At 38.2% G+C, this 13,067-nt stretch overlaps 1 protein-coding gene across 4 annotated transcripts in view; it reads right to left on the bottom strand.

Annotated features, from left to right (window-relative positions):
- The window catches only part of LOC114870915 (synapse-associated protein 1), a 55,153-nt gene that overhangs the window by 8,426 nt on the left and 33,660 nt on the right, over positions 1 to 13,067 (bottom strand). For all 4 annotated transcript variants that reach the window (XM_029176147.2, XM_029176144.2, XM_029176145.2 and 1 more), the window contains exons 5-7: positions 1,459 to 1,596; positions 908 to 1,047; positions 435 to 574 (exon numbers count right to left, since the gene is read on the bottom strand). In XM_029176147.2, coding sequence (XP_029031980.2) covers positions 435 to 574; positions 908 to 1,047; positions 1,459 to 1,596 — 418 coding nt within the window. The remainder of the gene's footprint in view (positions 1 to 434; positions 575 to 907; positions 1,048 to 1,458; positions 1,597 to 13,067) is intronic.

Here is a 13,067-nt window from a genome sequence, read left to right as displayed (position 1 = left end):
ACATCCCGTATGATGCATAAGTAAATCTGTTATCCATTTAATTCTCTGGGGATGGTGTATCATCGAATGCTTTAAATTAATATTTCAATCCTTTCAGATAAATATTGCAAATTAGTAACATTTGTATTTATTCTAATCAGGGGTCGTCAATGATCAACATCAAAAATTGAATAATTAATTTTTTAATATTTCAAAGGGTAGAAAATCAGAAAATTTCGAAGGGTAGAAAATACAGAAAATTTCAATTAGAAAATGAAACAATCCTGAAAGGGTTGAAATGGAAATAGGTAGAATGTTTCAATTTTTCAATTTACAAAACGCAATGTAGCTGATCGAGAGGGTCGAGTGTTATATCGAATATTGCATGGCAAATGCATCGAACCAAGAATAATAATGTCTAACGATGAGAAAGTGGAGGGTCTAAATGGAATTACCTTCAGGTTGATTCACGTTTCCGGCGGAGGTCAGATTCTGGTTGTTTTCAGCCTGACTGGCCATCGCGTTCAGTTCGTGGCTCTGACGGAGAACCGAGACCCGGTAGAAGTAGTTCCGCCAGAAATTCTCTTCGGATATTCTGCATGACACGGGGAATTAGTCTCGATGTGAACCCGATACAGAGCCCTGCCCTTCCGATCAACCCGTAAACGGACAACGTTTTGGAAATTGCCAATTAACGCGACCCACCGTAGACTGATTTCGTTTACAACCGGTAAATAATCGATTCGTAGTTAAGTACATACGCTTTGTACCTCGGTGTACGTCGATTAATCAGACACGTCCCAAGATAATTTCTAATTAGAAATTCTCTTGGGTTATTTTCGAAAAGCCCCTGCATCGATTTTCTTTTGAAAAATTTTCAGACTTTTCTGTAAGAAAAATATTTTCCAAATAATTCTGTCCAACTTACACTTTCGGTACCAGCTGGAATCGCATGTCCTTCAGATTCGGGTCCAAAGCAAGGGTGGCTTCCGCCATCGGCTGCACAACCTCGAAGTCCCATGGAAAATCAACTCCCTCGGGTGGGGGCCTCAAGAAGTTGCGTTTGTCCTGAAATCAGTGCTCGATTGTGGAAAGGACGAATTCAACTATTTCCCTGGAGTCGACGACTCTACACTCTGTTCATTGCCATCAAACTCGGTGAAATTATTCTTGAATACATTAACCCCATAGTACCGTGTCTGATATCTATTTCAAACGATCAAAGGAGGAACGATCACCGACTATCTCATAATCTTTGCTCATTACCAACCGCTATGAACACCGCAGGAATGGTATCAAGTATCTTTGTGACATACGAGCACTTTGTACACCATATTCCCCTCTCTCTCTGTGTATATACAAAGCCTATCTAGCAAACGGAATTCAATTGCGCCCCTGTGTCTCTCTAAGCTTCGTTTTCCCGGTACAGAACAGTTGTCGAACAAGAACAAACGTGTATACTGGAAAGGAATTACTCACCGTTGAGAGAGATAAGCATTCTTCGCGTAATACGTCCTCGTTCGGTGCACCGACCCACGGTGCAACGGCCTCTCCCTTTTCGGTGTGCTTGTTGGCAATGAAAGCCTCCTGTTCTTTGTTCAGTTCCGCGACCAATCTCTGAAATACCATTAAATCCCGTGATTAGAGAGGGTACAGATGTTGAGGGGAGGACGAGAGTGTCGTCGGACTGCGAGACAGAGCGCAATTAACGGTGTCATCAACTGACGGGCAGATCAAGTGCCCGCTCGAGAGTTCGCGGGCACCGGAGTGCACGGGACAGCTGCGAAGAATAGGAAATATTTCATTTCAAAGTTTTTCAATTTTTTAATTATCTAACGTTTAAATTTTGCATTTTAGTCATTTGGAAATTTGAGACTTTGAAAATGAATCATTCTTATAGCAGATAACCTTCTCATTTTCTGCCCTGGTGTTTTCATTTTCAAAAGCAAAGATATCAAAGACTTCCACGTCAATTATGAATTATTCATGGCGCATAATAAGAAAATGAGGAGAGCCATGGAAAAACTTTATTGCAGGCTATTAAAAGGTAGCTTGTTGAATTTTAAGTGAAATTCTTTTTGACGTTTTTAATAACGAGCCACTGTTTAAGAAAAACATGCCATGGGATCGAATAGATGAAATGGAGAAAAATTGCGTTAAGGGCGAAGAAAAATTGATGGCTAACGATCGTGGAACAAACGAAAGGATTAAAGAGAACGCGTTCCTTCATACCGAGGCTAAAGCTCGGGGAGCTAACCTTCTGATTATCGTGATTGTATTTAGGTCAACAAAGTTCTTAACAATCTCTGACTCGATGGGACTTGATACTAAAGCTCTAGATACATCGATAGCCAAGTTTAAAGGAACCGATACCAATGTGGTTGCTTCGGATTCAGTTAGACTTCCCTAATTTGGATTAACCAAGTATTTAGATTAAGCAAGTTCTCGACTTGTACGAGCCAGGTAACTCGAAACTATTCAATTTTCCTTCGACGAAGCTGATTGCGGAGTATTGTGATTCTGCAGGGGTCAAGAGTAACGATTTGACTTTGGAATATTTTCAGGGTGAATTTATCAAATTAAAATGTTTCATTTAGCACTTTGAGTGCTACGTTATCCATATGAATTTTGATAATTTGGAATTTAAGAATTTTTAAAATTTGAAATTCTTGAATTCTAAAAATGTGAAATTCTTGAATTCTGAAAATTTGAAATTCCTGAATTCTAGAGTTCTAAAAATGTGAAATTCCTGAATTCTTGAATTCTAAAAATGTGAAATTCTTGAATTCTGAAAATTTGGAATTATTGAACTCTGAAAATCTGAAATACTTGAATTCTGAAAATTTGACATTCTTGAATTCTGAAAAGTTGAAATTCCTGAATTCTGAAAAGTTGAAATTCTTGAATTCTGAAACTTTGAAATGAAATAAAATCGATTGGAATTAATACCTAAACAATTGTACCATCGAACTTTCATTCATATAATAGATTTCAGTGAACTCCAGAAGTAATTCAATTCAGTCGTTCTCTGAAGTGAACTTTAACTAACCAGCTACTCAATTCGTGAGCCAAGTGACCGTGTACGTAGGATTTTCAACCGGATGACTTTCAAGACCAGTAAACTCTGACTCTGCAAAGACCTTGAAGAAATATATCCTAATGTATTAAAGATAGAACCACCCTGTGGCGGCGAGGCTCACGCTCGGCTAAGCCAGCTACCTTATTATCGCTTGTATTTGGGTCAACAAAGTTCTCCACTTCTCGCAGACAGTGCATCGTCGCGACGATAACATTCTTCGTCAAACCACTGATCAATATTTTTTTTTTTCCTTCCTCGCCAAGTTAACCAACAGCAATCTGTATAAACGACCCGTGCCAACGACAGAAATGGCAGTACCATTTTTCTCCCACGCAATCCGTGAAACCCTGCTTGTTTATTTCTTGTAACTCGTCCGTGATACCAGTGATTGCTGCAAATTTTTCACTGCAGAAATGTAAAAAGAAAAACGAAACTTTATGAGATTCGTTGATTGGAAAAAATGAAAAATAGAGGCTGGTTTGTAATGTTTGCTCAGAGATGAATGTAACCAAACGAAATTGTTCATTCGTTGTTTTATTTCGGTTGAAAGATTCTTGTTTGCACTTTAAACGAGAATTTTTTTATTAACACTTTACCATTGTTATTCTTTCATATTTTACTAGAATTTTGGAAAAAATTCTAAGTAGAAGAAGAAATAGGGAAAAAATTATTAAATGAGTTCCTGGAATTTTCTATTTATAATCAGGATGTTAATAAAGCAGAATTCAGTGATGCGAAAAAAATTGCAAATGAATGCTTCGTTAACGGAACATTGGTCATTAAAAGTTTCGTTTTGAATGTATTTTTCGGTTTATTCCGGATTGTAGAATTAGTGCAACGTTGGCCCAGAAAACTCGGTTTATTTTTAATCCAGCAAGTCGATGGGTGTACGTCACACTTTTACAATTGTGTGTACACGTCCCCGGCGAATTTTTACTACCGTTGGTCACGCGAATATACAGCTACGACTCATTTTCCACGTGTAAAACAGCAATTTTACTTTCACGGTGCGGAAACTGTAACAGGACAATACATGGTTCAGCGCTTCGATCAATAGCAGAAATTCTAACTAGACGACGTAATATTCATAAATCAAGCAAATGAGCTTCGTGTGTCGAGGCAAGGATCAACAAGGAGTGAACTGTGCCTCGTTTCGTTATGGATCTCTCTAATGATATATAGCACCTGGGTTGGCAATTTGAAATAGGAGATCATTTTGTGTCGTGATAGTAATGTCGTATAGGTGGTTGATCGATGCTCATTATCTTTCGTGGAGACAGGATTTTTTGGGGGTCGACCAAATCCTTTAGAAATTTGGAAAACTTGGAATTTTGGCAATTTGAAATTTTAGAATTATAGAATTTGGAACTTTGGAATTTGGGAATCTTAGAATTTTAGAATTATAGAATCTTGAAACTTTGGAATTTGGGAATCTTAGAATCTTAGAATTATAGAATCTTGAAACTTTGAAATTTGGGAATCTTAGAATTTTAGAATTATAGAATTTGGAACTTTGGAATTTGGCAATTTAGAATTTTAAAATTATAGAATCTCGAAACTTTGGAATTTGGGAATCTTGGAATTTTAGAATTATAAAATCTTGAAACTTTGGAATTCGGAAATTTTAGAATTTTGGCAATTTAAAATTTTAGAATTATAGAATCTTGAAATCCTAAAATTTAAAAATTTTAAAAAACCTAGAATTCTTGAATGAAAAAATTCTGAAATCCACGATTTCATTCAGAAACGCCTTAAGCTTTCTGTTCGAGGCTAATGCCTTCTCAGCCACTATACCAGGACACTACGAATTTGATTCAGCTGACCGTGTTACTGTATCAAGAGGATCCTGACCTCCGGAAGAGGCGAGCATTACACGAAAAGGCTGGAAAAATAGCTTCCGGCTTGACGGATCGGATTCAGTGAATCGATCTGGGTTGGACAACCCGGAGAAATGAAATACCGTCTGCTGAAGGATTCAATAGCATTCTTCGAGCAGACACTTCGGATCCGCATGGAACGTGGAATGTATAACTTTCTTTCCACGCCCATGATCTTATCGAAGGACAAAAGAAATCATAAAGCGAATATTTCTTTATTTATTCAAGAATATCGATGCTAAGAAAACCTTTGTCTCGAGGAATGCAATTTTGTTCACTCAGAAAATTATTAAAGACGCTTTAAAAATGTAAGATGTGTCATTTTTGTAACTATCCTCTTCCTTACACTTTCTAGCGAAATTCTGAAATAGAATAAAATAAAAATATCTACGAATTTCCTGGTCTAATTTTCCCAGCATTACATAGAAATGCACTCGAATGAATAAAAATTTCATTTTACATTTCAACGTGGATTTTCCACGCGATGCTACGTCTTTAACGAAAAATGATTTTAATCGCGCATCCGGCCGACTGTGAGAAAACCTGCACATCTTCCTCGACAGGAGTCCTGTATTACAGTCACGTGGAAGCACGAAACGTGGGCCGAATGCGACAGGATCTTTGCTACTGCCAAGTCCTCTTCAAGGTATGGAATTACCACCCAGGGATTAAAGCTATGGGAAAATAAAAAGAAGCCGGAAAACAGGACGTCGTTTCAATTTTTGATTGCAGTCTTTCAATATCCGATCGGTAAATAAAATATTGAATAATGGAAATTACAGTGGTTACTTAAAATTTTTTATTTTTATTTTATATGCTTTAGAATTTTAGAATTATAGAATCTTGAAATTTGGGAATTTGGGAATCTTAGAATTTTGGCAATTTAGAATTTTAAAACTTTGGAATTTGGGAATCTTAAACAGTGGATTAGGGAAAATTTAATTTTAATTTCAGACTTCTTTAATGGTCCATAATGTGATGCTTGTAGAATTGTTAATTATGCCTGAATATAATTACTGGAAACTTTATGTAATCCCTTGTTATCTCAAAATGATATTAGAAACTTGGAGAAAATGAATGGCGTGTAGGATAATAATGATTCTCTGATATTGCTTTCCAGCGAGTTGAGCGTTGGATTTCACGGTCTGGAGTGTTTGAGATCAGCTCGTATGATTTTGCAACCTTAGTATCGGATCCTAGAACCCGCCTCGAGGTTTTGATAACAGTTCCGGTAACCCTAAGGTGCTCGATATTGAAGTGTTGGATGTGAGAGGAGTTCGAAATTACTGATATGGTACATATTAAATTTCAATCTCCTCCGTATTAAATTTTTAAACACTTTAGATCCCTCAAATCAAATATTTAGTGAGTTAGATACTATACTTCGAGCACTGACGTAACTAGGTACGGGGCAGGCTGGGCCCTCAAAAATGTGAATTCATCCCCTTACAATTTTAGGATTCTCAGGTTCTAAATTCCAAAATTTAAAAATTCTAAAATTACAAAATTCTAAAATTCTAAAATTCTAAAATTCTAAAATTCTAAGATTCTAAAATTCTAAGATTCTAAAATTCTAAGATTCTAAAATTCTAAGATTCTAAAATTCTAAGATTCTAAAATTCTAAGATTCTAAAATTCTAAAATTCTAAGATTCTAACATTCTAAGATTCTAAAATTCTAAAATTCTAAAATTCTAAAATTCTAAAATTCTAAAATTCTAAAATTCTAAAATTCTAAAATTCTAAAATTCTAAAATTCTAAAATTACAAAGTTTCTAAAAATCTCCTCCACCCCCAAAAATCCTAATTACGCCAATAGTTAAAACAGTATAATAACAACCCCAAAGCATTAAATCATGGTTTCACAAAAACATGCCATGGCCAGTAAAATGACCGCAACAGGTAAGAGAAAGCCATCAAAGCAGGCAACTATCTATGGAAGCACATTTCCTATCTTATATCCGGTCATCAGGGGATTAAACACCGTGGTTCTATCAGAACGGGCCACTTTTATTTATTACGTCGAAAGCCCTTATTTCGATAAGACTGCCATTCATCGACAAGCTTTCAATCGAGCAACGTTCTCTTCGAAGAACGATCGGTTGTCTACCACGACAGCTGTCAATTGGCACGTGTTATTACCGCGAAGAGGATCGTTAAAAAACGAATGCTCATTGACGAGCATCCGTCGTTTGCAGACCGACCCAATTTCCAATGGAACAAGGCGACGAGGACGAAACAAGGCATTCGTCGAACAAAGATTCTTTCAACGAGACCACGTTAAATCGTCGTCGAAGTTATTATTGGTTGGAATTCGGGTTGCATCTTTGCTTGATAAATAATTCTTCGACTTCTTAAAAAAATACTAAACTTTTAAGAATTTCATGTCAAATTTTCCTCGAGGAAAATACCTCCATATTTTCCTCGCAAAGAAGATTATTACGATTGAAATTTAAAGGATCTCCAGGAGATCAAGGGAGACCCAGACGGTCATAAATAATCCCTATTCTCTCAGTGGTGTGTAAACGTTGAAAGGATCAGAATAACACAGGTGCGGCGGGTTACGAGGGAGATTGATAAGAGGATGATTACAGTTAATTCTAATTGCCCTGGGTAGAATTATGTTATGATAGAATGCAAGGGCTCGAACAATCCCTCCGACCTTGACCTGAAAGCTTTCGCCTATTGACTTCTCTTACAGATGTGTTACGACCTATTTCCCATTTTCGACGATTAATCTACCGCAGAAGCACCCTTTACGTAACTATTGTTTCAAAGTGAATATTAATAGAATAACTATTTTTGTTTTAAAATTCTACCCCTTTTATCATTCCAAGTGTATTCGAAATCAAGTTCAAATACGGATAGAAGTGAATGACAGGAGGAAACGAGGAGCTTTTGTAGTCAAAGGACAATGCATCAAGGATCTCTTACTCGACAGTTTCTAAATATTGATCTAAGTTAACAGGGATACGTAAAACAAGCAAAGGATTCGAAAGAAAGAGAAATTCTTTTTGTCGATTCTGGATTGAAATCGTTTGGAAACGACCCATCGATTTGCAGAGGACTAAATTGCCAGCCAGGGTAATTGCGCGTCGCATGAAATATTGAAACACGATTCCATAGAAATATTTGTCTATCTTTGCCGAGATAGATTGCCTTTCCTGTTGATAGAGTTTATCAATGGATGTATACAACCGCTTTGAATAATGTTTTCCTTCCATCTGCTCTAGATAGAGATTTGAGTACCAAAATTTTAATTTTAATTTTAATTTTAATTTTGGGAAGCAGATATTTTTCAAATAAATTTCCCAGGCTTGCAAATTTCATTTTTGGAAAGAAAAATTTGATAATTAATTTAACATGGTGTATTTCGAAAGTAGTCAAAAGATTTTCAAATAAATTTCCCACGCTTGCAAATTTCATTTTTCGAAAGAAAAATTTGATAATTAATTTAACACGGTGTATTTCGAAAGCAGCCAAAAGAAGAAGAACATCACCCCCCCGCATCTTTCTTACTTTAAAAGTCTGTAAGAAAAGCATCGTAACGAAAGGTCGATAAGGTGCCAGGAACACGGCTGGTCCGAGTGATTTTCAAGCACAACAAAATGTTTTCACGAAGCGATTAACAGGGAAAGACTTTCACGAGCAAGAACCATCATCGATCCATAGCCAAGCCTTGACAGTAATGGGCTCGCCACATTACCGAGCTACATTTAATCATTTTACGTCCGGTTTTTTCTTCTCTATAAGTAGAAAAAAAGAAAACAGTTTGGTGGTAAAACGCGTGAATAAATATTCAGAGGTGCAACAAAAGCTTCTCCGAGCAACTTATTGATCCATGACTCCGTTCCAGACTTCTGCTGCTGGCTTAAATTTTCAAAACGTTCCGCTGCAATTCCTCACGAATTTTTCTCTTGAAAATATAAAGAGATTCAAATTTATAGAATCCAAGTCGAGGAATTAAATAAATAAATATTTAAATTTAGTTACTATCGAGTCGATAGGTCACCAGATGAATTTCATGGAATTCAACCAGAAGTGTCGAAAGGAATTTCACGATCTCTGGAAGTTTGAAACGTACATCGAGTACAAGTCACGTGCGAATTTCCGGAGAGTGTACAGAGTTCCATCTGAGAGTAGAATCTTGAAGGACTTCACTCAACTCGGGAATGGCTGAACGAAAGCAGACAGCGATCAGTGACTAGAACGGTTTCCGAGAAGAACAGGCCTATCGATCCATGGAACAAGTGCCAAAGAGGATGACGCTGGCTGGTCCCTGACGTAATATCCGTAGCTGATAAAGAAAGCTCCATTTACGATTTTCTGCTCGTCCCAGAGGACAGCGAGGGTAGCGATGTTTCTTATCTATCCCCTTCCGTAACTGCACTCTTTTATTCCTCCTCTGAACGCGACACGAGATGTCTTAGCTCTCTCGTAATCCGCTTGGATAATTTTCTTACCGTCCCTCAACGTTTCCAGCTGAGCGTTCCAGATGATTATTACGCGAGCACAGCTGCGGTTCGGATAAAATTCACGCTCCATAGGAGGATCGTTAACGGAAGATTCGATTAAACGGTTCTTTCGTGAAACAGCATTAGCGCGGTTGTTAACGAGCCGCCTAATGAAACACGAGAAATCACTCGTCGTTGCCCTAGATCGCGAAGTTAACGCGGTCACGTGCGAGGCAAATTAGAATTTGTCGAACACGTGGGCTTTAGCAACGTTCCAATTGCATTGTCAGCTTGACGACAACTTCTGTAATCAACAACCGGCCAGGTGAAACGGAGCGAACAATGTTGCGTAATTATGGAGAAATCGGATGAACCCGTTTCTGGAAAGACGTCCGAGCGGTCGGCGACGAACGGTGCCGGCAGTGGTATAGGTCCGTCGATGGTCAGACGCAGGTGGAAAAATCAACGACTGACCCGATGGTATAACGCCCCGTCACTTCCACGTATGACAGGCTGGCATTTATGTTTGCAAACCGACGTCGAACTTTGTTTCAATTCGATAAAGTGGATCTCTCTGTTTGAACTCTTTTGAAACTAGGGAAAACTTTATTGACACAGACTTTATACGCGTGTATGTACTTTAGATATTTCTTTCGCTTATCGGTTGAATCAGGTATTTTCGAAGGGGCTTTAAAACTGGAACAATGAATTCTTTAGTACCAAAAGTATTTATTTATTTCATTCATCAATTTCTAAGGGGGTGATTATGATATCTCAAATTTACATACTCGAATAAATGGTCCTAATTAAATAAAGATCGTATCATCGCGACTTCAATTAAGGCGTGACAGTAATAAGGAACAGTGGTACAGCCATGAAATTAGTCAGACATATGCTACAGGACGTTATTTATTTAATTCTTCAATGATATTTCAAATTTAAATACTCGAATAAATGCTCCTAATTAAATAAAGATCGTATCATCGCGTCTTCAATTAACGCATGACAGTAATAAGGAGAGAAACAAGAGTGACAGTGGTCCAGCCACGAAATTAGTCAGACACGCGCTACAGGACGTTATTTAATTCTTCAATTTCTAAGCAGGGTGAATATGATATCTCAAATTTAAATACTCGAAAAAATGCTTCTAATTAAATAAAGATCGTATCATCGCGTCTTCAATTAGCACATAACAGTAATAAAGAGAGAAACAAGAGTGACAGTGGTACAGCCAGGAAATTAGTCAGACATGCGCTAAAGAACATTATTTAATTCCTCTATTTTTAAGCGGGGTGAATATACCTCAAATTTAAATACTCGAAAAAATGTACCTAAGGAAATGAAGATATCATCGCGCCTTCAACTACCACATGACAGTAATAAGGAGAGGAACACGAGTGACAGTGGTACAGCGACGAATATAGTCGGACATACGTTACAGGATGCTAGCAGACGGTAACATGAACGATAGGGACAAAACGTTTGCGGTCCGGCATAGTTTCCCACCGATGTAGGTCGTTTAGCAAAGACACGGTACACTCTGCAGGCTCGTAAAGCGGGCAACAAAGGAGCTTTTGATAAAATAATCGTATCACCATAGACGGGCCAGCATACAAACTACATTTTGAACGTGCTCTCAGAAACTAACAGAAAATTGATATTCCGCTATTATCTCTTCGAGTGAAAATAAATGATGTTTGAAAAATTTTTCAACCGACGAAAACATATTTTTAATATTTGGAAATTAGTCTTTATTAAAGGGCCATCGGAGACCCTGCAATTAAGTGCTCAATTTCGTCCGTGACACTTGGGTGGCCGCGATTCGCCGGATGCAGCCAGGCATTCTTAGAGCCACGAACTCGTTATTGGTCCGAGTTCCATGCGGTCCACGGGATCATCGATTACTGACGATCCGCGGTTTGACTCGAAACCCCCCCAGAGTTTAACCCAGTTCGAAGCACCGTCGTCGATGTGATCGAAGAAACGGCAGCGGGGCGGAAAAACGAGGGACGAAAGGCGAGGCCGTCGCCTGGGGGGAAGCAAAAAAAGACGCAGAGCGGACAATGAACGGGAAACGACAAGCGACGAGACGCCACGAGTTTCCCCGTGACCCTGGATCGAAAGTCGAACACCTGCGCTTTTCTATCGGAATTTCCACCCTGCTCCTTTATTTCCCACGCCCTTTCGACTGAACGATAGAAAATATCAAAATAAAATAATTGATAAGGCTGTTTATAATTTTTTGATAGACCTAATATTTTTTTCTATCAAAAAAATTAAATTTTGGTAACGATGAGACGCCACGAGTTTCCCCGTGACCCTGGATCGAAAGTCGGACACCTGCGCTTTTCTATCGGAATTTCCACCCTGCTCCTTTATTTCCCACGCCCTTTCGACTGAACGATATAAAATATCAAAATAAAATAATTGATAAGGCTGTTTATAATTTTTTGATAGACCTAATATTTTTTTCTATCAAAAAAATTAAATTTTCATAACAACGAGACGCTTTCGAACGTCGAGTTAATTCTGTCCGGCGGCGCAGAATGCGCCAGAGAAATTGCATCGGTCGCCATCGTTAGCGGTATGGACGAGCCATTATCCAAGCACGGAAACTCGATTACTCTTCCAATTCAACGGAACTTTCGACGGTGTATCCTGTGACAAGTTCGCCGACGAGAACCAACCGCTCGATACACCGGAACTTGGACCGTGTCCTTCATCCCTTCCGGCGTCAATGATCTCCAACTTCTTGGAAGTACCATCAGTCGAAGGTCAATAGAAAAGCTGATCGATAGTACTTCGTCATTAGTTTTAATTATTAATTAAACGGAAGAGGAAAATAATTTTGTGATCAAGTAGTTCAACTGTGAAATAAATCAGACACCCTGGCATATTCTATTCTTATTCAAATTTCAAAATCATTTCTAAAATTTTAAGTATTATAATATTGATATCAGAAGTGTAATAGAGAATCTCAAGTAATCCAGAGAAAAGGAAGCTCCCAAAGTCTATTTATAAAATTGGAAGAATTCTATTTTAAAGCGTTTCAGAGGGATTAATTAAGAGACATCTAGAATACCCTAGCTAGAGATAAAACTTCTCAGAGTTTTAATATAAATCCAAGGAAAATATAGTGGAGTAGTGAATTTATCCCTGACAGACGAGGGAGAAAAAAGGAACCTCCAATTTTTCTATTTTCTTTAACATTCATTTACTCTATTTGAAGAAACGCGCAGGCAAAAGTCCTGCGTCCTGAGAAATTGATAACAAACGACCTACTTTGATTTCATACCTGAACCGAGCATACGTGGAAAGAATCTTATCTAAAATGGTACAACAATATCGTTCGTTTGGTCCGCATAAATCGACAGTGCAATCGAACGTGTTTATTCCCGAGTCTACGAGGGTCTATTCAGAATTTCTAAGTGAATTTCTACGTTTCGATTCGTAGCCTCTCGTGTCAAGGCCGCACCGCAAGCTGGCAACTTCCGTTTCCGAGTCTGACTCGGAGAGAAAAGCTTATTAGTGCTGCTGGCAAGAGCCAAGCCCTATCTGTAAGAGGCGAGGACACGCAGTTTCCGGCTTGTAATTATAACCGCGAGTCGAGCGAGTGGCTGCTTAAGGTGGAAGACGCTACTTTCGTGGCTCGTTTACGACGAAACTTTCGCCTAGACAG

The sequence above is a fragment of the Osmia bicornis genome, chromosome 1 (assembly GCF_907164935.1).
Source record: "Osmia bicornis bicornis chromosome 1, iOsmBic2.1, whole genome shotgun sequence".
NCBI lineage: Eukaryota > Metazoa > Arthropoda > Insecta > Hymenoptera > Megachilidae > Osmia > Osmia bicornis.
The sequence above is the reverse complement of the archived record's forward strand: the minus strand, read 5'-3'. Positions and strand labels throughout refer to the sequence as shown.